This window comes from Bufo gargarizans, chromosome 6 (assembly GCF_014858855.1).
Source record: "Bufo gargarizans isolate SCDJY-AF-19 chromosome 6, ASM1485885v1, whole genome shotgun sequence".
Classification (NCBI taxonomy): Eukaryota; Metazoa; Chordata; class Amphibia; order Anura; family Bufonidae; genus Bufo; species Bufo gargarizans.
Window position 1 is genome coordinate 10,106,963 of NC_058085.1, and position 25,010 is coordinate 10,131,972.

Genomic DNA, 25,010 nt, shown 5'->3' on the forward strand with positions numbered 1-25,010 from the left:
GTTACTTTTATAACCTTTTAAAGCTTTATGCAAGTCAACAATTCTTAATCGTAGGTCTTCTGAGAGCTCTTTTGTGAAAGGCATCATTCACATCAGGCAATGCTTCTTGTGAAAGGCAAACCCAGAACTGGTGTGTGTTTTTTATAGGGCAGGGCAGCTGTAACCAACACCTCCAATCTCATCTCATTGATTGGACTCCAGTTGGCTGACACCTCACTCCAATTAGCTCTTGGAGAGGTCATTAGTCTAGGGGTTCACATACATTGTCCGCCTCCACTGTGAATGTTTACATGGTGTGTTCAATAAAAACATGGTAATTGTGTTATTAGTTTAAGCAGACTGTGATTGTCTATTGTTGTGACTTAGATGAAGATCAGATTTTATGACCAATTTGTGCAGAAATCCATATCATTCCAAATGGTTCACATACTTTTTCTTGCAGCCGTATGTTGTACATAGGTCTATTATGGCAGCTGTAGCCTATTGTAGTCCTATGCTATATCTCTGTACCTCATATTTTTTATGTGGGTACATGGAGGTTGTGGTAAGTACCACATGGCTGAACACGGACTCCCTATGGGTCTGAAGGGTCTTTGAGTGCTCCATAGCTAATTCTATCTGTGTGGCCCATTGGGGTGGCTTTTGTAATGACATTTTTGGACAAACCCTTGTTTTCAAATCCACTGTTCATATAAATGGGGATAAGCTGAAATTCCATCTACAAAAAGCCGATCCAGGAAGACTCCTTTAATGTACACCCTACAATGAGGCCTCGCTCACACAGATCAGTTTAGCCCTAAATTTACTGAAAGTTAAAAGTACAAACCAAAGAGATTTCATAAAAAAAATGTATAGAAAGCAAAGTCTAAAGCAGATGAGGTTCGTAGATAGAATTACAACTGTGGATGGAGTGCGGTTTCTTTTTCTAGTAGCTTTGCCTCTATTAAGTGTAAATCACACGATGTACCTCCAAAGCATGGTTGCGATCATGATTTGTAACCATGAGGCTGTGTAGCTGGTCCCTCGTTTAAAAAAATTCCCCTAAGTCTAGGTGAATTTGGTTCCTTTTTTAGTGAATTGGAGGGAGCTGGGAAATAACGGTCATCTTTCCAGCCAGCTGGTCTAGATTTTAGATTTCAGTGTAGGGTCACCACCATGGGGTTTGTATCACCCAATACACATCCAAATGTGCATGTACTGAAAGTATATTTATTACTATTGGCATGATGACTTTCGGCTTGGTCTGGTGGGACGCCAGTTGAGTAGTTATGGAAAGGTGACAACCATTTGACCTGGCTACAACTGTGCATAGAGCTGTTGTCACTCTCCTCCCTCCAGGCATTGGTAGCTCATAAAAAGTACATTACTCAGAAAAGGGGGGGGTGACAAGCACCAGATAAAAATTCTGCTAAATGAATGGGCAGCACAATAAATGTTTTATTTTTTTTTAAAGCTTATGTCTTCTCAGATTAGTGTTATAAATGTGACCCTTCTACTTTAGTATTCTAACCCAGTCATCCCATACACAAAATGCAGCGTGTAAAGGCTCGGTGAAGGTGGCAGTGAAGGTATGCAGATATGTAACAGGGTTGGTCAACTCAAAAAAGGACAGCTGCCCACCCTCGTAATCCAGACATATTCTCAATCGGTGACAGGAGACCTTGTGACTTAGTTGCATCTCCTTACTGTCATGTAGCACTGAATACAGATTATTATTGTATCTCCGCAAGCACCAGGACTTGGTGTTTTCTCCAAAATATGAGTGATCTCCTTTTCTTTCTACACTGTCGTAGCCGACTCCGATCCTCCAGGTCCCCGATTCACTGGTTTCCACTTCCCAGGCGTGTAGTCCAGAGGAGAAGCTCTTGAGGCTGAGTACTTGAGGATAGTACTCAAATCTCTTGGGATGATACTGTTTTATTTCTGACCTTGATATAGTTGATAAGTCACCTGATATATCGATGTCCTCACTAGCTGTGTTTACATCTAAAGATATAGCCAAAGCATATTGCCCATGGGTTTGTGTCTTCACACCAGCTACAAAATCAGATAAACCTGTGTATAATCTCTTTGAGATAAGACCTACATCCACATTACCTAGGTCATCAATGTCGCCATGACTTGTGTCAGATGTATCTTTGTTGGGTTCCTGCTCGTGTAGGATACTAAATGGATCGGTCATGTTACACAGTTTTGTGATGTGATCCATCCTGTAGGTCAGCATTTCCTTCTCCATCTCAAGCTTCTTGACAAACTGAGTGACTGAGACCGACACTTGCTCTCCTTGCCTGTAGATCTCACTAAATACTTTTTTCTCCTCATCCTCAAGTCGTCTTCTAATATCTTTAAATATTGCAGCTGCTTTATCGATTTCATTGTGGACCTTTTGTTGTACTTCTCTCTTGTGCTTTTGAAGTCTCTGAATGTTTTTCTCGTTTTCTTTACATTTCGTGGTCAAATTACTCAAAACCTTTCTTGATCTCTCTTTTTTCTCATCCGAGACTTCTTTCATTGTTTTAATTTTGTGACCCTTGTGGTCACCATCCAACCTGCAAGCCACACAAATAAGAGTCGCGTCCTTTGTGCAGTAATACTCCAGGATCTTCTTGTGGATGGAACATTTTCTGCTACCCATGTTAGTGGTGGGTTCGGCTAAAATATGTTCTGGCGACTTGTTGTGGACAACCAGGTGACTCGCGCACAGAGACGCTTCACACAACAGGCAGGTTTTAATGGCTGGCACTGAACACTGGATACAGTAGGTGCAGAAGATTGGTGCTTGCACCTCTTTAGGTTGAGTAAACAAGAAGCATTGAGCTATGTTACTTAAAGTTGTGTTTTTCCTCAGAGTTGGACGTTCTTGAAAATCTTCTCGGCAATCAGGACAGGAGTAATTTACAGACTGCTCCTGGGTATCCAGCACCTGATTGATACAGGCCCGGCAGAAGTTGTGGCCACATCTCAGGGTGACAGGATCTGTATAAATTCCCAGGCAGATGGAGCAGTTTAATTCTTCCAACAGATCAGCAGAGGTCATGTCTGGGGAAAAAACAAAAAAGGCAATGTGTCAGGAGTTTTGGGCAGCGTGAAATTTCATCAGGCTCTTAGGTTACGAACATTGATGTTTTACTTTGAAACACAGGAGTGTTTCAGATAAAAGAGTTCAACGTGAGCAGGAAAATGTGGAGAAGTCACAGGAATGGCTTGCCTCCAGCTTTTTCTCTGAAACTTTACATGTCCCCACTGGGTTCCGCTTAAAATACAGGAAATGGCAGGAGATGCCTACTGAGCCACTTACTGTAGCAGTGACCTACCTCTGCCAGAGACTGGCATCACCAGCAATGCACAGATGGCCTCTTGCTGCTACAACACGGCATCTACAAGGAGACTGAGCTAGCGGTCCAACAGCACCCCTGCGTCTATGCGGAGTCCTATTGACTTTGGGCCACAGACATAAGCCACCTGCACACATTGCAGAATAAGTGTGTTTTTTCAGTGCAAATTCCCATGCGGAAAACCCTCAGCGTAGTACGGTACCAGAAAAATGTATGAAGTTTTATGTACAGTTGTGTGGAAATTGACCTGTCGAACGGATTTCCAAGTCTGCAGCATGTCAATTAGGTTTGCGGTTTTAGGTTCAGATTTCACCCTTTTCCAATGAAAGGTAAAATGTGGAAAAACCACATCAAATTCACAAAAAAAACCTCTGTGGATTTTGATACGGATATGCTGCAGAAACACATAAATCTGCACAGAAATGCGTGAGACAAGTCTTAATGAATATGAACCAGTCTTACAAGAAAACAAGCACTAGAGACCAGACTTAAACCAAATACGATTAAGCTGATTTATTAAAGGGGTTGTCTCACTTCAGTAAGTTGCATTTATCATGTACAGAAAGTTAATACAAGCCACTTACTAATGTATTGTGATTCTCCATGTTGCCTCTTTTGCTGGCTGGATTCATTTTTCCATCACATTATACACTGCTCATTTCCATGGTTACAGATCACCCTGCAATCCATCCAGTGGTGGTCGTGCTTGCACGCTATAGGAAACAGCGCCAGCCTCTCTAGTGGCCGGGACCATGGGAGCGCACATAGGTTAGTGGTTTTTACTATATTGTGCAAGCACAACCACCACTGATGGATTGCAGGGTGGTCTGTAACTATGGAAACGAGCAGTGTATAATGTGATAGAAAAATGAATCCAGCCAGCAAAGGAAGCAATATGGATAATAACAATACATTAGTAAGTGCCTTGTATTAACTTTATCTACATGATAAATGCCACTTACTGAAGTGAGACAACCCCTTTAACCACTTCACATCTGGGCCATTTGCCCCCATCCTGACCAGGCCTAATTTTGCAAATTTGACATGTGTCACTTTTTGTGGTAATAACTTTGGAACATTTTTACTTATCCAAGCCATTTAGAGATTGATTTTCTCGTGACACATGTACTTCATGCTAGTCATAAATTTGAGTCAATATATTTCACCTTTATGAAAAAATCCCAAATTTACCCCAAATTTTTTAAAATTAGCAATTTTCTAAATTTCAATTTCACTACTTTTAACCACCTCAGCTCCCCTAGCTTAAACACGCTTAATGACCAGACCACTTTTTACACTTCTGCACTACACTACTTTCACCGTTTATTGCTCGGTCATGCATCTTACCACCCAAATGGATTTTACCTCCTTTTCTTCTCACTAATAGAGCTTTCATTTGGTGGTATTTCATTGCTGCTGACATTTTTACTTTTTTTGTTTTTAATCGAAATTTACCTAAATTTTTGCCCAAAAATGACATTTTTCACTTTCAGTTGTAATTTTTTTTTTAAAACGACATCTATATATACATTTTTCTCTAAATTTATTGTTCTACATGTCTTTGATTAAAAAAAAATGTTTGGGTAAAAGTTATAGCGTTTACAAACTATGGTACAAAAATGTGAATTTTCACTTTTTGAAGCAGCTCTGACTTTCTGAGCACCTGTCATGTTTCCTGAGGTTCTACAATGCCCAGACAGTAGAAAAACCCCACAAATGACCCCATTTTGGAAAGTAGACACCCTAAGGTATTCGCTGATGGGCATAGTGAGTTCATAGAACTCTTTATTTTTTGTCACAAGTTAGCGGAAAATGATGAATTTTTTATATATTTTTTATTTCCTTACAAAAAGTCTCATTCCACCAACTTGTGACAAAAAATAAAAACTTCCATGAACTCACTATGCCCATCATGAAATACCTTGGGGTGTCTTCTTTCCAAAATGGGGTCACTTGTGGGGTAGTTATACTGCCCTGGCATTTTAGGGGCCCAAATGCGTGCAAAGTAGTTTGAAATCAAAATCTGTAAAAAATGGCCGATTAAATCCGAAAGGTGCACTTTGGAATGTGGGCCCCTTTGCCCACCTAGGCTGCAAAAAAGTGTCACACATGTGGTATCGCCGTACTCAGGAGAAGTTGGGGAATGTGTTTTGGGGTGTCATTTTACATATACCCATGCTGGGTGAGATAGCTATCTTGGTCAAATGCCAACTTTGTCTAAAAAAAATTGAAAAAGTTGTCTTTTGCCGAGATATTTATCTCACCCAGCATGGGTATATGTACCATTTTTTACACATTTTGATTTCAAACTACTTCTCACGCATAAGGGCCACTAAAATGCCAGGGCAGTATAACTACCCCACAAGTGACCCCATTTCGGAAAGAAGACACCCCAAGGTATTTTTATGATGGGCATAGTGAGTTCATGGAAGTTTTTATTTTTTGTCACAAGTTAGTGGAATATGAGACTTTGTAAGAAAAAAATAAAAATCAGCATTTTCCGCTAACTTGTGACAAAAAATAAAAAATTCTAGAAACTTGCCATGCCCCTCACAGAATACCTTGGGGTGTCTTCTTTCCAAAATGGGGTCACTTGTGGGGTAGTTATACTGCCCTGGCATTTTAGGGGCCCAAATGCGTGAGAAGTAAAAAATCCCCTGTGAAATCCGAAAGGTGCTCTTTGGAATGTGGGCCCATTTGCTCACCTAGGCTGCAAAAAAGTGTCACACATCTGGTATCGCCGTACTCAGGAGAAGTTGGGGAATGTGTTTTGGGGTGTCATTTTACATATACCCATGCTGGGTGAGAGAAATATCTCGGCAAAAGACAAGACAACTTTTCCCATTTTTTTTTATACAAAGTTGGCATTTGACCAAGATATTTATCTCACCCAGCATGGGTATATGTAAAATGACACCCCAAAACACATTGAGTACAGCAATACCACATGTGTGACACTTTTTTGCAGCCTACATGCGCAAAGGGGCCCAAATTCCTTTTAGGAGGGCATTTTTAGACATTTGGATCCCAGACTTCTTCTCACGCTTTAGGGCCCCTAAAAAGCCAGGGCAGTATAAATACCCCACATGTGACCCCATTTTGGAAAGAAGAAAGTTCATAGAATTTTTTTTTTTGGGGCACAAGTTAGCGGAAATTGATTTTTTTTTTGTTTTTTCTCACAAAGTCTCCCTTTCCGCTAACTTGGGACAAAAATTTAAATCTTTCATGGACTCAATATGCCCCTCACGGAATACCTTAGGGTGTCTTCTTTCCGAAATGGGGTCACATGTGGGGTATTTATACTGCCCTGGCATTTTAGGGGCTCTAAAGCGTGAAAAGAAGTCTGGAATATAAATGTCTAAAAAGTTTTACGCATTTGGATTCCGTGAGGGGTATGGTGAGATTTTATTTTTTGACACAAGTTAGTGGAATATGAGACTTTGTAAGAAAAAAAAAAATCAATTTCCGCTAACTTATGCCAAAAAAATGTCTGAATGGAGCCTTACAGGGGGGTGATCAATGACAGGGGGGTGATCAGGGAGTCTATATGGGTTGATCACCCCCCTTTAAGGCTCCATTCAGACGTCCGTATATGTTTTGCGGATCCGATCCATGGATGCGTGGATCCGCAAAACACATACGGACCTCTGAATGGAGCCTTACAGGGGGGTGATCACCCCATATAGACTCCCTGATCACTTCCCCGTCATTGATCACCCCCCTGTAAGGCTCCATTCAGAGGTCCGTATGTGTTTTGCGGATCCACGCATCCATGGATCGGATCCGCAAAACACATACTAGTGACAGATTCCCTTTAACACATTGATGGTTAACAGCCAAACAAAACTCAATATTTATTACCCAGATTTGGCGGTTTACAGAAACACCCCACATGTAGTCATAAACTGCTGTATGGTCACACGGTAGGGCGCAGAAGAAAAGGAACTCCACATGGTTTTTAGATGCCATGTCCCATTTGAAGCCACCCTGATGCACCCTTACAGTAGAAACTTCCAAGAAGTGACCCTATTTTGGAAACTAGGGGATAAGGTGCCAGTTTTTTTGGTACTATTTTTGGGTACATATCATTTTTTGATCATTCATTATAACGCTTTATGGGGCAAGGTGACCAAAAAATTGGTTGTTTTAGCACAGTTTTTATTCATTTATTTTTACAGCGTTTACCTGAGGGGTTCAGTCAAGTGACATTTTTATAGAGCAGATCGTTACGGATGATGTATACTTTTTCTTATTTAAGTTTTACACAATAATATTTTGAAACAAAAAAATAATGTTTTAATGTCTCCATGTTTTTTTTTTTTTTTTTTTTTTTAGAGATTTTCTTATGTAGGGGCTAATTTTTTGCAGGATGAGGTGATGGTTTTATTGGTACCATTTTGTGGGACATGCGTCTTTTTGATCACTTGGTGTTGCACTTTTTGTGATGTAAGGTGACAAAAATAGCTTTTTTTTTTTACGGTGTTCACCCGAGGGGTTAGGTCATGTGATATTTTTATAGAGCTGGTTGTTACAGACGCGGCGATACCTAATATGTATACTTTTTTTTATTTATTTAACACAATAATAGCATTTTTGAAACAAAAAAAAAATGTTTTAATGTCTCCATGTTCTGAGAGCTATAGTTTTTTTTATTTGAGAGATTTTCTTATGTAGGGGCTCATTTTTTGCAGAATGAGGTGACGGTTTTATTGGTACCATTTTGTAGGACATACGCCTTTTTTATCACTTGGTGTTGCACTTTTTGTGATGTAAGGTGAGAAAATTAGCTTTTTTTTTATGGTGTTTATCGGACTCGGTCGATCATGTTATATATTTATACAGCCACGGACGTGGCAATACCAAATATGTCAAATTTTATTTAATTTTTTCTATTTAAAAAAAAATAATTATATCCCTTATTCGGGGATTTTATTTTATTTTTTAACACTTTATTTTTTACATTTTTTTATTTGACATTTTGCGTTCCCCCATAAGGTCATACAAGACCTCTGGGGGACATTTAACTTCACTTTTTTTTTTTTTTCCACTGTTGATTTCTTCTGTAAGGTTACTTTCACATTAGCGTGGGGCTCCGCTTGCGAGTTCCGTTTGAAGGCTCTCACAAGCGGCCCCGAACGGATCCGTACTGCCCTAATGCATTCTGAGTAGATGCGGATTCGCTCAGAATGCATCAGTCTGGCACCGTCTGTCCTCCGCTCAGCAGGCAGACACCCGAACGCTGCTTGCAGCGTTCGGGTGTCCGCCTGGCCGTGCGGAGGCAAACGGATCCGTCCAGACTTACAATGTAAGTCAATGGGGACGGATCCGTTTGAAGTTGACACAATATGGCTCAATTTTCAAATGGATCCGTCCCCCATTGACTTTCAATGTAAAGTCAGGACAGATCCGTCTAAACAACTTTCACACTCAGAATTTTTTCTAAACTATAATGCAGACGGATCTGTTCTGAACGGATCCCAACGTCTGCATTATAGGAGCGGATCTGTCTGTGCAGATACCAGATGGATCCGCTCTGAACGCAAGTGTGAAAGTAGCCTAACTGGGGCTGACATAGTAGCCCCAGCTACAGGAGAAATACACCCCCCAGAGAGGCTGTACAGCCTCAGTGCAGGGCTGATCGAGGTCTGTGAAAGACCTCACAGCTCCTGTACTCTCCCGGCCCCGGCGATCACATTACTGCCGGGCCGAAACAGGAAGCGCACTCGTTGAGCGCTGTGTATACAGCGATCTAGAAGGCAGAGCCAGGGACACATGGGCACTGTCCCTGCCTTCTCTAAGGGTTGCCCTGCTGTCACCGACAGCGGGCAACCCGATCTGCAGCTGCACAATTAGCGTGCAGCTGCGATCTCTGAATGGAGGTTTTAAAATGTCCATTCAGAGATAGAGAACCACCTCCCGGACATTTATAGTCTATGGGTGGTTAAGGTATCTTAAATTTGAGGCAATTTAAATACGCCAGTCTTTTTTTTTTTTTTTTTTACTACGAGCTTAATAATTGTGCCCCAGTGAGTATACACGGTCTTATGTAGATTTCTTCAGAGTAGTTTCATTGGATCAAAAGACACTGACCTGCAGCATTTTTCAATCCATCTAGCCGACAGGTTAAGACGGTGTGCCGAAGGGGACACTGGGTGCAATGCATCCTATTCTTGCACTTGGCCTTGCCGTACAGTGCAGCTTTGGGCCACTGGCCATTAGTAATCACACCCTTAACAGCTAGAAACTCTCAGGCTGCGTCCATGTTATGCTGGCGTGCAGCGCTGAAATCTGAGTTACAAAACAGCAAATTTACCATGGTTTTGCGATGCGTTTATTGGCTGTGCAGGTTCTCTTTGTTTTTCACCTGTAACAACCATAGCGCACATGTGAACTCGCTCCTGCTAATTAAAAACACCTGGGACAAATGATTGTAAGTTCTTGTGAGCAGGGCCTCACTCCTAGTGTTTTAGTTAGGCCCCATGCACACGGCCGTGTTTCACAGCCGTGTGCGGGCCGTGGAACCGCGGCCTGGATCCCTCCTGAGAGCAGGAGCGCACGGCGTCACTGGTTGCTATGACGCCGTGCGCTCCCTGCTGCCGCCGCAATACAGTAATACACTGGTATGATCTATACCAGTGTATTACTGTACTGTGCCGGCAGCAGGGAGTGCACGGCGTCATAGCAACCAGTGACGCCGTGCGCTCCTGCTCTCAGGAGGGATCCAGGCCGCGGTTCCACGGCCCGCACACGGCTGTGAAACACGGCAGTGTGCATGGGGCCTTAGTTGTAACTTGGTGATGTCTTTTGATCCGGCTGATTCAGCATTTAGAAGCTGCACATGTGACTCCACCTTACCCTCTGGTATGAGGAACTGCTGATTACTGCACTGCAGAACTTTCGTTTCCAAAAATAAAAATTCTCGGAACTTGCTAGATAAAAATATTAAATAAAAAAAATATTTATTAACCTCTTTCGTACCGGGCCACTTTTCACCTTAAATCCCAGGCCGATTTGTGTAAGAACTTTGAAACGCTTTTACTTATCTAGGCCATTCTGAGAATGTTTTCTCGTGACACATAGTACTTCATGAAAGTGGTACATTTGAGTCAAAATATTGAATTTTTATTTATAAAAAATTACCAAATTTACCCATAATTTGGAAGAATTTGCAATTTTCAAAATGTTAATTTCTTTGCTTTTAAAACAGATAGTGATACCTCCTAAAATAGTTATTACTTTACATTTTCCATATATCTACTTTATGTTTGGATCATTTTGTAAATTACATTTTCTTTTTTTGAAGACGTTAGAAGGCTTGGAAGTTTAGAAGCAAATCTTGAAATTTTTCCGAAAATTTCCAAACCCCACTTTTTAAGGATCAGTTCAGGTCTGAAGTCACTTTGTGAGGCTTACATAAGAGAAACCCCCTATAAATGGCCCCATTTTATATTCTACCCTCAAGGTATTCAAAACTGATTGTACAAACTTTGTTAACCCTTCAGGTGTTCCACAAGAATTAAAGGACAACAGATAACATTTCAGAATTTTACTTTTTTGGCAAATTTTCAATTTTAATCTTTTTTTTCCAGAAACAAAGCAGCCAAACAAAACACTATATTTATGGCCCTGATTCTGTCGTTTACAGAAACACCCCATATGTGGTCGTAAACTGCTGTACGGGTACACGGCAGGGCGCAGAAGGAAAGGAACGCCATATGGTTTTCGGAAGGCAGATTTCACTGGTATAATTTAAAGTTGCCGAGTCACATTTGAAGACCCCCTGATGCACCCTTAGAGTAGAAAATCCCAAAAAATTACCCCAATTTGGAAACTACGGGATAAGATGGCAGTTTTGTTGGTATTATTTTAGGGTACATATGATTTTTGGTGGGTCTATATTACACTTTTTGTGAGGCAAGGTAACAAATAGCTGTTTTGGGACAGTTTTTATTTTTTGTTATTTACAATGTTCATCTGAAAGGTTAGATCATGTGGTATTTTTATAGAGCAGGTTGTTACGGACGCGACAATACCAAATATGACTTAGGCTGGGTTCACACCTGAGCGTTTTACAGCGCGTTCCTACGCGCTGTAAAACGCTCAACAAGGAGAAACCAATGCTTCCCTATGGGAATGGTTCACACCTGGGCGTTTTACAGCGCGTACCATCGCGCTGTAAAACGCCCGACGCCCCAAGAAGTACATGAGCTTCTTTGGGGCGTTTTGTTGCGCGTTCCCGTACATAGACATTCGGGAACGCGCGACAATGAGCGTTCGCTTGTATCTGTATGCGCGATTGTAAACGCCGGTACAATCGCGCATACAGAGAGCTCCTTTCGGAACACTCAGGTGTGAACCCAGTGTAAATTCCAAATTTGTTTCAGTTTTACATAATAAAGCATTTTGATTTTTTTAGTCTCCATATTCTGAAAACTATAGTTGATTTATATGTTTTGGGGCGACTGTCTTATGTAGGGGCTAATTTTTTTCGGTATGAGATGACGGTTTGATTTGTACTATTTTAGGGTGCATATGACTTTTTGATCGCTTGGTATTACACTTTTTGTGATGTAAGGTGACTGGCTGAATGTTTTTTTGTTTTTTTTTTGTCTTTCTTCCTTCAGGTGTTCACCTGAGGGGTTAGGTCATGTGATATTTTTATAGAGCCGGTTGATACCTAATATGTATCCTTTTCTTTTTCTTCCTATTTTTCTTTACTTTATTTTGGGAAAAGGACGCTTTTTTTTTTTACTTGAAACTTTAAATTTTTTTGTAAAACTTTATTTTTTGTCCCACTCTGGGACTTCAACTATTGTGGGTGTGATCCCCTTTACAATGCATTACAATACTTCGGTATTTTTTACACAGTGTAAGGCCTCATGCACACGACCGTTTTTTTTTAAGGTCCGCAAAAACGGGGTCCGTAGGTCCGTAATCCGTGACCATTTTTTCGTCTGTGGATCTTCCTTGTTTTTTGGAGGATCCACGGACATCAAAAATGAAAAAAAATAATCTAAGTCAAGTTTGCCATTGAAATGATAGGAAATAACGGACACGGATCACGGACGCGGATGACAATCTTGTGTGCATCCGTGATTTTTCACGGACCCATTGACTTGAATGGGTCCGTGAACCGTTGGCCGTGAAAAAAATAGGACAGGTCATATTTTTTTCACGCCCAGGAAACGCGGATCACGGATGCGGCTGCCAAACGGTGCATTTTCCGATTTTTCCACGAACCCATTGAAAGTCAATGGGTCCGCGAAAAAAAACGGAAAACGGCACAACGGCCACGGATGCACACAACGGTCGTGTGCATGAGGCCTTAGGGTCCATTCACACATCCGCAATTTTGTTCCGCATTTTGCGGAACGAAATTGCGGACCCATTCATTTCTATGGGGCAGCACGATGTGGTGCCCGGATACGGAACTGCAGATTCGCACTTCCGGGTCTGCAATTCCGTTCCCGAAAAAAATATTGCACGTCCTATTCTTGTCCACAATTGCAGACAAGAATAGGCATATTCTATTAGTGCCGGCAATGTGCGATCCGTAAAATACACACGGATGTGTGAAAGGACCCTAATACAGGGGGCTGGATCTCACAGGCGGTCACAGAAGGCAGCCATGAGGCCCCCGGGCTGCATTCCCTGCCATCAGGACCCCGTCACAGCAGCGTGGGGACCCGATGGACATCGGGACCCATCAGGATACTGCATGTGCCGCAGTCAGCGCAAGAGTTAATGCGCCGGCATCGGTGTTTTCAGAGATGCATACAGCAGGGGTACGGCTATCAGTGACTGCCGAACCCCTGCAGCTGATTGGGCGGGAGCAGCTCCTGCGCCCACCCAATCAGAGCGCAGTAGCTGTATGGCGCTGGGATTTCTGTCCCAGCTTCCAGCACTGTACATGTACAGCGCTGGTATCCTATGGGTTAAATTGTCACGCCTCTTTTTAATTTTCATTTAATGAATAGAACCGCTCTTCAAAAATTAGAGCTTTACTGCAGAAGGAGTGTGCATAGAGTTCATCTGGTGCCTTTTAGTTCAAGAATAGAATGCCAGAGCTGCAATAAGGACTGACACACAGGCAGGGCAGTACTACAGAAGAGAGGCAATGTAAATTCTGTATTGTGTACATGTGGAAATCCCATATGGGCAGTGTCATGGCTTTCATTAGTAGTTGTGGACAGTATCTGAATAGAAAAGATCTCAAGGTAGAGGAAGGAATGATAGAGGGTCACATCAAGTCTAAGCCTCCCAACCCCAAATACCTGTGTCTGTTCTTTTAAGACCCTGACGTGGATCGCCTTCAGATTCTGTTCAGTGCAGATAAGAAGTCAAATAGAGGAAGAAAAAGAAAGTAACAGGAGACAAACGCCTCCCACATCTGATGTGTACACAGGAACGCCTGCCCCCGGATCTGTCACTGCGTCCTAGCAGTTAGTGTGTACTCACGCTGCCTTGTACACTCAGCACAGACACAGGGAAGTATTGTAGAGATACTGTAGTAAAATTAGTAATAATAGGATATATGTGCTGCCTTCCGACTCAAGCAAAATGACAGGTAAAATTCTTACACTTTGGTCTTCAGACAGCACAGAGCGGGATATTTTGTCTCTTATACTCTACTGTAGGACCGGCTCAACTAGAATGATAACTAGGAATTGGTATGATTAATAAGAGAGGGCTCATAGCCTCCCCCACAGACAGGGGTGTGGTTTAAAAAGGGTTCTCCGGGATGACCTATCCTTAAAATAGCAGATTAATAGGAGACCAGCGAGGTCCAGCTCCCGACACCACCACAGATCAGCTGTTTGAGGAGGCCACAGCGCTCCCATGAGCACCACAGTCTCCTCGAAGCTTAAAGGGAAGCTGTCACCGGGATTTTGGGTATAGAGCTGAGGACATGGGTTGCTAGATGGCCGCTAGCACATCCGCAATATCCAGTCCCCATAGCTCTGTGTGCTTTTATTGTGTTAAAAAAAACGATTCGAAACATATGCAAATTACCCTGAGATGAGTCCTGTAGGTGAGATGAGTCAGGGACAGGACTCATCTCAGGGTAATTTGCATATGTATCAAATCGGTTTTTTTACACAATAAAAGCACACAGAGCTATGGGGACTGGATATTGCGGATGTGCTAGCGGCCATCTAGCAACCCATGTCCTCAGCTCTATACCCAAAATCCCGGTGACAGGTTCCCTATAACGAGTTGTGCCCAGGCCACCTGACTAATTAAAGTGACGTATCACGTGGCCTAAGCACTCACAGAGCACAGTGGCCTCTTCATACAGCTGATCAGTGGGGGTCCTGGGAGTCGGACCCCTGACAATCTCATAATGATGATAGGTAATCAATATGCAAATCCCAGAGAACCCCTTAGCATGGGGTGTTATTTCCCACTAATGGTGTAAATATATTGGGGTACCTTTACCAAAACCGGCTTTTTACATGAGTCATAGTTTTCCCCTTTCTGCCATTAAGATTAGTCAAGAGGTGTACGCCTCGTCATAAATTAGGCACCTCGATGACAGTCCTTGCGTCTGGCGAAAAAACAACTCCTGGCCCTGGCGTTGTTTGCCAACATTTACTCCTAGAAACAGGTGTAAATGTTAGTAATATCGTGGATGAAATCCACTGGAGAGATCTGCAGCATAAAATGACATGCTGCAGATTTCAGATCCCTACCACAGGTCAACTTACGCTACAGTTTATGTGCGCAGCGTGTGCATGAGATCTGTTAAAATCTCAACCACTTTGCTGATACTGTACAACACCGCGGGTTTGTCACATGAAACTTCACAATGGCAGATCCTAATCAGTCAGATGTGGACGTAGCCTTAGGCCTCGTTCACATTTCTGTTTTTTAACTGATGTGTGCTGTCCGCATTTTCCACAGACAGCACACGTACCCATTGATTTAAATGTATCTGTTCACATTTTAATTTTTTTTTTTTTACTGGCCGTGGGTCAGTAAAACAAAACAAAACAGGGACATGCAGTACTTTGATCCGTAATGCAGACCAAGCACACACATTAAAGTCTATGGGTCTGTAAAAATCACTGACAACACGGATGGCAACCGTGTTGTATCCATTTTTCACTGAAGACTGATAGGAGATTCTTTGTAGATTAAAGGGGTTGTCCCACTTTGCTGTTTCAATCTTACCAGCAGTAGATGTCCTGATAACTTCCTGGTTCGGCTCCTGTAGTTGAGTGAAGGCCACGCCTCCTCATGACTCACCCTGAGAGCTCAGTCCTTGCGTGCTCGTTCATGTGGATGAGTCATCCACATGGAGCCGACAATGTATGTGAGGTCCCCCCCCCCCCAGTATAATAAACATTGAGTGCGGCCCCCCCCAGTATAATATACATTGAGTGCGCCCCCCCAGTATAATATACATTGTGCGCCCCCCCCAGTATAATAAACATTGAGTGCGGCCCCCCCAGTATAATATACATTGAGTGCGCCCCCCCCAGTATAATATACATTGTGCGCCCCCCCCAGTATAATAAACATTGAGTGCGCCCCCCCCAGTATAATATACATTGTGCGCCCCCCCCAGTATAATATACATTGTGCGCCCCCCCCAGTATAATATACATTGAGTGCGCCCCCCCAGTATAATATACATTGTGCGCCCCCCCCCAGTATAATATACATTGAGTGCCCCCCCCCAGTATAATATACATTGAGTGCGCCCCCCCAGTATAATATACATTGTGCGCCCCCCCCAGTATAATATACATTGAGTGCGCCCCCCCAGTATAATATACATTGAGTGCGCCCCCCAGTATAATATACATTGAGTGCGCCCCCCCCAGTATAATATACATTGAGTGCGCCCCCCAGTATAATATACATTGAGTGCGCCCCCCAGTATAATATACATTGAGTGCGCCCCCCCAGTATAATATACATTGAGTGCGCCCCCCCCAGTATAATAAACATTGAGTGCGGCCCCCCCCAGTATAATATACATTGAGTGCGGCCCCCCCAGTATAATATACATTGTGCGCCCCCCCCCAGTATAATATACATTGAGTGCCCCCCCCCAGTATAATATACATTGAGTGCGCCCCCCCAGTATAATATACATTGTGCGCCCCCCCCCAGTATAATATACATTGAGTGCGCCCCCCCAGTATAATATACATTGAGTGCGCCCCCCAGTATAATATACATTGAGTGCGCCCCCCCCCAGTATAATATACATTGAGTGCGCCCCCCCCAGTATAATATACATTGAGTGCGCCCCCCAGTATAATATACATTGAGTGCGCCCCCCCAGTATAATATACATTGAGTGCGCCCCCCCCAGTATAATAAACATTGAGTGCGGCCCCCCCCAGTATAATATACATTGAGTGCGGCCCCCCCCAGTATAATAAACATTGAGTGCGGCCCCCCCCAGTATAATATACATTGTGCGCCCCCCCCCCCAGTATAATATACATTGAGTGCGCCCCCCCCCAGTATAATATACATTGAGTGCGCCCCCCCCCCAGTATAATATACATTGAGTGCGCCCCCCCCCAGTATAATAAACATTGAGTGCGGCCCCCCCCAGTATAATATACATTGAGTGCGGCCCCCCCCAGTATAATAAACATTGAGTGCGGCCCCCCCCCCAGTATAATATACATTGTGCGCCCCCCCCCCCAGTATAATAAACATTGGTGGCGCAGTGGGAAGTGCCAATGAGGGTTAAAAAAATAAATAAAAAATTAACTCACCTCCTCTAATTGATCGCGCAGCTGCCGGTCTCCTGTTCTTTCTTTAGGACCTGTGAAAGGATCTGTGGTGACATCACTGTGGTCATCACATGGTACATCATATGATCCATCACCATGGTAATGGACCATGTGATTAGCTCAGTGACGTCACCACAGGTCCTGAAGCAAGAACAGGAGACCGGCAGCTGCGCGATCAATTGGTGGAGGTGAGTTAATTTTTTATTTATTTTTTTAACCCTCATTGGCACTTCCCACTGCGCCACCAATGTTTATTATACTGGGGGGGGGGGGGGCCGCACTCAATGTATATTATACTGGGGGGGGGGGGGGGGCCGCACTCAATGTATATTATACTGGGGGGGGGGGGGGGCGCACTCAATGTATATTATACTGGGGGGGGCCGCACTCAATGTTTATTATACTGGGGGGGGGCCGCACTCAATGTTTATTATACTGGGGGGGGGCGCACTGCGCCACCAATGTTAATACAAATGCAGGAGGTGGGTGCCGGAGTGAAATAGCCGGCACCCGACCTCTATGATAGGGGGCTGTGATCAGCGGCAGTTAACCCCTAAGGTGCCGCTCCCTGTCATAGAGGTCGGGTGCCGGCTATTTGATTCCGGCACCCGCCTCCTGTATTTGCGCATGCGCGGACGTGCGCGTACTCGTAGGAATGGAGAGGCGGTCCGATAACTTGTTCAGCTGTTGTGCGCAGGCGCGGCACAGCGATACGGCCGGACGAAAGAGGCCGTATCCATGGGATACCGAAATCAACAAAGGGATCGCATAACAGGATTTTTTGTAAGAAAGGTAGCTTTTTGATTATGACATAGATAGGAAGATATGTTCTGTGGGGGTAAATACATTAGATAAAACCTATTTAATGAAGTGGGACAACCCCTTTAAGGCATCTTTCACACAGGCGTCATGGTTTTGGGCCAGATAAGATGCGGGTGCGTCGCGGGAAAATGTGCGATTTTTCCGCGCGAGTGCAAAACATTTTAATGCGTTTTGCACGCGTGTGAGAAAAATAGGCATGTTTGGTACCTAAACCAGAACTTCTTAACAGAAGGTGTGTAGACTGTATTATTTTTCCTTATAACATGGTTAAAAGGGAAAATAATAGCATTCTTAATACAGAATGCATAGTACAATAGGGATGGAGGGGTAAAAAAAATAAAATAAATTTAACTCACCTTAATCCACTTGTTCGCGCAGCCCGACTTCTCTTCTTTCTTCAGGACCTGGGTAAAGGACCTTTGATGACATCACTGTGCTCATCACATGGTCCATCACCAAGGTGATGGATCATGTGACGGACCATGTGATGAGCGCAGTGACGTCACCACAGGTCCTTTTGCTCCTGCACAGCAAAGATGAAGACACAAGAGAAGCCAGGCTGCGCGAACAAGTGGATGAGGCGAGTTAAATTCTTTTTTTTAACCCCTCCAGCCCTATTTTACTAAGCATTCTGTATTAAGAATGCTATTATTTTCCATGTTATAAGGGAAAATAATAATTATCGGTTCCCCATCCCGATAGTCTCTTAGCAACCGTGCGTGAAAATCGCACCGCATCCGCACTTGCTAGCGATTTACACGCAGCTCCATTCACTTCTATGGGGCCTGCGTTGCATGAAAAACGCACAAAGTAAAGCATGCTGCGATTTTCACACAACGCACAAGTGATGCGTGAAAATCACTGCTCATGTGCACAGCCCCATAGAAATGAATGGGTCCGGATTCAGTGCGGGTGCAATGCGTTCAACTCATGCATTGCACCCGCGCGGAAATCTCGCCCGTGTGAAAGGGGCCAAACACAGGTTACAATAAATTGATTTATTGGGTGACCACTATTACCTAAGACAATCAACTAACTAGTGTGGGGAACCTTGTTAAAACTTAACAATAAGTAAGCATTAACCGCCTCCCGACCATGTAACGCACGGATGAGTCCGGGAGGCGGTTGATTTATTCCTCCTGGACGCATCCGTGCGTCATCTCGCGAGAGGCGAGATTTCCTGTGAACGCGCGCACGCAGGCACGCGCGTTCACAGGATCGGAAGGTAAGAGACAGGATCTCCAGCCTGCCAGCGGCGATCGTTCGCTGGCAGGCTGGAGATGCGATTTTTTTAACCCCTAACAGGTATATTAGACGCTGTTTTGATAACAGCGTCTAATATACCTGCTACCTGGTGGTCCCTTTTGCTTGGATCGACCACCAGAGGACACAGGTAGCTCAGTAATAAGTAGCACCAAACACCACTACACTACCCCCCCGTCACTTATTAACCCCTTATTTACCCCTGAACACCCCATATAGACTCCCTGATCACCCCCCTGTCAGGCTCCATTCAGACGTCCGTATGATTTTTACGGATCCACGGATCAGATCCGCAAAACACATACGGACGTCTGAATGGAGCTTTACAGGGGGGTGATCACCCATATAGACTCCCTGATCACCCCCCTGTCATTGATCACCCCCCTGTCATTGATCACCCCCCTGTCAGGCTCCATTCAGACGTCCGTATGATTTTTACGGATCCACGGATACATGGATCGGATCCGCAAAACACATACGGACGTCTGAATGGAGCCTTACACCCATATAGACTCCCTGATCACCCCCCTGTCATTGATCACCCCCCTGTAAGGCTCCATTCAGAATTTTTTTTGGCCCAAGTTAGCGGAAATTTTTATTTTTTCTTATAAAGTCTCATATTCCACTAACTTGTGTCAAAAAATAAAATCTCACATGAACTCACCATACCCCTCACGGAATCCAAATGCGTAAATTTTTTTTGACATTTAGATTCCAGACTTCTTCTCACGCTTTAAGGCCCCTAAAATGCAAGGGCAGTATAAATACCCCACATGTGACCCCATTTCGGAAAGAAGACACCCCAAGGTATTCCGTGAGGGGCATGGCGAGTCCATGAAAGATTGAAATTTTTGTCCCAAGTTAGCGGAAAGGGAGACTTTGTGAGAAAAAAAATAAAAATAAATCAATTTCCGCTAACTTGTGTTTTTTTTATGAACTCGTCATGCCCCTCATTGAATACCTTGGGGTGTCTTCTTTCCAAAAATGGGGTCACATGTGGGGTATTTATACTGCCCTGGCTTTTTAGGGGCCCTAAAGCGTGAGAAGAAGTCTGGGATCCAAATGTCTAAAAATGCCCTCCTAAAAGGAATTTGGGCCGCTTTGCGCATCTAGGCTGCAAAAAAGTGTCACACATCTGGTATCGCCGTACTCAGGAGAAGTTGGGGAATGTGTTTTGGGGTGTCATTTTACATATACCCATGCTGGGTGAGAGAAATATCTTGGTCAAGTGCCAACTTTGTATAAAAAAATGGGAAAAGTTGTCTTTTGCCAAGATATTTCTCTCACCCAGCATGGGTATATGTAAAATGACACCCCAAAACACATTCCCCAACTTCTCCTGAGTACGGCGATACCAGATGTGTGACACTTTTTTGCCGCCTAGGTGGGCAAAGGGGCACACATTCCAAAGAGCACCTTTCGGATTTCACCGGCCATTTTTTTTTACACATTTTGATTGCAAACTACTTCTCACACATATGGGCCCCTAGAATGCCAGGGCAGTATAACTACCCCACAAGTGACCCCATTTTGGAAAGAAGACACCCCAAGGTATTCCGTGAGGGGCATGGCGAGTTCCTAGAATTTTTAATTTTTTGTCACAAGTTAGCGGAAAATGATGATTTTTTTTTTCTTACAAAGTCTCATATTCCACTAACTTGTGACAAAAAATAAAAAATTCTAGGAACTCGCCATGCCCCTCACGGAATACCTTGGGGTGTCTTCTTTCCAAAATGGGGTCACTTGTGGGGTAGTTATACTGCCCTGGCATTTTAGGGGCCCTAATGCGTGCAAAGTAGTTTGCAATCAAAATGTGTAAAAAAATGTTCTGTGAAATCCGAAAGGTGCTCTTTGGAATTTGGGCCCCTTTGCCCACCTTGGCTGCAAAAAAGTGTCACACATGTGGTATCGCCGTACTTAGGAGAAGTTGGGGAATGTGTTTTGGGGTGTCATTTTACATATACCCATGCTGGGCGTGATAAATTTCTTGGTCAAATGCCAACTTTGTATAAAAAAATTGGAAATGTTGTCTTTTGCCAAGATATTTCTCTCACCCATCATGGGTATATGTAAAATGACACCCCAAAACACATTCTCCAACTTCTCCTGAGTACGGCGATACCAGATGTGTCACACTTTTTTGCAGCCTAGGTGGGCAAAGGGGCACACATTCCAAAGAGCACCTTTCGGATTTCACCGGTCATTTTTTACAGATTTTGATTTCAAACTACTTCTCACGCATATGGGCCCTTAAAATGCCAGGGCAGTATAACTGCCCCACAAGTGACCCCATTTTGGAAAGAAGACACACCAAGGTATTTTGTGATGGGCATAGTGAGTTCATGGAAGTTTTTATTTTTTGTCACAAGTTAGTGGAATATGAGACTTTGTAAGAAAAAACAAAACAAAAAAAAACATCATTTTCCGCTAACTTGTGACAAAAAATAAAAAGTTATATGAACTCACTATGCCCATCAGCGAATACCTTAGGGTGTCTACTTTCCGAAATGGGGTCATTTGTGGGGTGTTTGTACTGTCTGGGCATTGTAGAACCTCAGGAAACATGACAGGTGCTCAGAAAGTCACAGCTGCTTCAAAAAGCAGAAATTCACATTTTTGTACCATAGTTTGTAAACGCTATAACTTTTACCCAAACCATTTTTTTTTTTTGCCCAAACATTTTTTTTTTATCAAAGACATGTAGAACAATAAATTTAGCGAAAAATGTATATATGGATGTCATTTTTTTTGCAAAATTTTACAACTGAAAGTGAAAAATGTCATTTTTTTGCAAAAAAAATCGTTAAATTTTGATTAATAACAAAAAAGTAAAAATGTCAGCAGCAATGAAATACCACCAAATGAAAGCTCTATTAGTGAGAAGAAAAGGAGGTAAAATTCATTTGGGTGGTAAGTTGCATGACCGAGCAATAAACGGTGAAAGTAGTGTAGTGCAGAAGTGTAAAAAGTGGCCTGGTCATTAAGGGTGTTTCAGCTAGGGGGGCTGAAGGGGTTAAAATAGGCCCATGTCATGAATAGAAATGTAAACAGAAAACTCACTAATCAAGGAGAAAACAACATTAACAAAACACTGTGCCCGATTCACAGCACCCTTGCAGTTAGGGTTGGGCGATATACCGGTATCATGATATACCGCAGTAATAAAAAAAACTGCGATATCGCTGTTTCCTAAATACAGCGGTATTTCGTGATGTCATAGAAGCGGTCATGTGCGCTGAACGCTTCTAAATCTGTGTCTGCGGCCACCCGCCCGCCCCAGCATGAACCGATACTGGACATTTGCAGAGTACTTGTACTCGTGCAAATGTCCCCGATACCTGCTGGCCGCTTGCGGCAGCGGCGCTCTTAGCAGTTTGGCCGGCGTGGGGGAAGGAATTCTGTGACTCGCATTCCCAGCACCTGACCTCTGAGAGGACGCTGTGATCCGCGCAATTTACCCCTCAGGTGTGGCACCTGAGGGGTTAATTGGGCGGATCACAGCGTCCTCTAAGGGGTCGGGTGCCGGGAATGTTCTTCAGTCTCTGCATTGGTGGCAGTGCGCCCCCCTCCCTCCCCAGTATTAATCATTGGAGGCCACAGGGTCATCCCCCCATCATTGGTGGCAGTGGGCTGTTCCGATCGGAGTCCCAGCAGTGTAATGCTGGGGCACTGATCGGTTACCATGGCAGCCAGGAGTCATGCTACTGACATCCTGGCTGCCATGGTATGTTAGTGAGCAGTATTATACTCACGTGCGCCGTGGCCACCGGGCGCTCCTTCTTCTCATAAGTCTGTGAGGCGCATTGCTAATGCTATAAGCATTAGCAATGCGCCACACAGACAGAAGAAGAAGCGCCCGGTGGCCACGGCGCACGTGAGTATAATGCTGCTCACTAACATACCATGGCAGCCAGGACTTCAGTAGCATGACTCCTGGCTGCCATGGTAACCGATCAGTGCCCCAGCATTACACTGCTGGGACTCCGATCGGAACAGCCCACTGCCACAATGATGGGAGGGGGACCCTGTGGCCACTGCCACAAATGATTAATACTGGGGGGGGGGGGGGCGCACTGCCACCAATGATGGGGGGGACCCTGTGGCCACTGCCACCAATGATTAATACTAGGGGGGGGGGGGTTTGAGTTACCAGAGGGGGCTGATAAGAGGGAGAGGCTGGGAGGCACATGAGAGGATAATCAGAGGCTGGGGGGGGCTGATCAGAGGCTGGGGGCTGTTTTTTTTTTACTTTTGGCTGGTCAGTGGTCACAAAATAAATGTGTTATTTATTTAATTGTTATAATTGGTATCGGTGAGTACTTAAATAAGAGTATCGGTACTCGTACTCGGCCTAAAAAAAAATGGTATCGGGACATCCCTACTATAAACCATTCGTTCTGGTACAGAATTAACCCTGTAATATTTTTGTTGTTACTAGAAGTCAATTGACTAGTTACAGATACCCGAAATGGTGAAAAATGACATATAAAAGTATAACAATTAACGTCTCCTTGTGACTGCCCCCATACAGTATAACGCCTCCTTGTGGCTGCCCCATACAGTGTAACATCTTTGTGGCTGCCCCCATACAGTATAACGCCTCCTTGTGGCTGCCCCATACAGCGTAACATCTCCTTGTGGCTGCCCCCATACAGTATAACGCCTCCTTGTGACTGCCCCATACAGTGTAACATCTCCTTGTGGCTGCCCCCATACAGCATAACGCCTCCTTGTGGCTGCCCCATACAGCGTAACATCTCCTTGTGGCTGCCCCCATACAGCGTAACGCCTCCTTGTGGCTGCCCCATACAGTGTAACGTCTTCTTGTGGCCCCCATAGAGTGTAACGTCTCCTTGTGGCTGCCCCCATACAGTGTAACATCTCCTTGTGGCTGCCCCCATACAGCATAACACCTCCTTGTGGCTGCCCCCATACAGTGTAACATCTCCTTGTGGCTGCCCCCATACAGCGTAACGCCTCCTTGTGGCTGCCCCATACAGTGTAACATCTCCTTGTGGCTGCCCCCATACAGTGTAACATCTCCTTGTGGCTGCCCCCATACAGTGTAACACCTCCTTGTGGCTGCCCCATACAGTGTAACATCTCCTTGTGGCTGCCCCCATACAGCGTAACGCCTCCTTGTGGCTGCCCCATACAGTGTAACGTCTCCTTGTGGCTGCCCCATACAGTGTAACATCTCCTTGTGGCTGCCCCATACAGTGTAACGTCTCCTTGTGGCTGCCCCATACAGTGTAACGTCTCCTTGTGGCTGCCCCATACAGTGTAACATCTCCTTGCGGCTACCCCCATACAGTGTAACGTCTCTTTGTGGCCCCAAGTGTTTTTTCTTCTAAATTGGCATTTATCACAATAAATTTCCTAATATCGTTATCGTGGGAATATTTTGGATATCGTCCAACCCTACTTGCAGTGTATATCACAGCGTAACTCAACAGGACCAGGAGAGAAGGTAATGTATAGACTTAAAAAGAGGTTAAAGGGACACAATGCCGGGTCTCTTACCCTAGGAGTCCCTACAGCTCCCTCCAAAGTATATCTTCCTATATGTAAAAACACAAAATGCAATCGCACACTGCAACCAGCACTCTGCCCTGCCTTTATGCTGGATGTTGAATAAGGCATTGGTGTACATTTTGGCCAAAGCGTAATAAGCCACTCACCACGTCAAGGTCGCCTTCATGAGTGGTCCCTAACACTAGTTCCTACCTTTTATGGGCCATGACAGCCACATAAAGTCCAGGGAGCGCAGGTACAGCATGCACGCCAAGCACACTCTGCTTTTAACCCCGTCCGGTGCCATTACAGCTTT

At 44.1% G+C, this 25,010-nt stretch overlaps 1 protein-coding gene across 2 annotated transcripts; it reads right to left on the reverse strand.

The window, feature by feature from the left end:
• Positions 1 to 373: 373 nt before the first annotated feature.
• Positions 374 to 15,538, reverse strand: LOC122940757 (E3 ubiquitin/ISG15 ligase TRIM25-like). 2 transcript variants are annotated; one of them, XM_044297495.1, is made up of 2 exons: positions 15,510 to 15,538; positions 374 to 3,039 (listed from the first exon to the last, which is right to left on the reverse strand). In XM_044297495.1, the coding sequence occupies exon 2, from the start codon at positions 3,035 to 3,037 to the stop codon at positions 1,493 to 1,495; it is 1,545 nt and encodes a 514-aa protein (XP_044153430.1). In that variant the 5' UTR covers positions 3,038 to 3,039; positions 15,510 to 15,538; the 3' UTR covers positions 374 to 1,492. The 2 variants fall into 2 exon arrangements, with proteins under 2 accessions (XP_044153430.1, XP_044153429.1); XM_044297494.1 differs by lacking the exon at positions 15,510 to 15,538 and adding an exon at positions 13,610 to 13,724.
• Positions 15,539 to 25,010: the final 9,472 nt, after the last annotated feature.

Excerpts from the sequence above, each read along its gene's own strand:
- LOC122940757 (XM_044297495.1), bottom strand. The coding sequence starts at position 3,037 with ATGACCTCTGCTGATCTGTTGGAAGAATTAAACTGCTCCATCTGCCTG.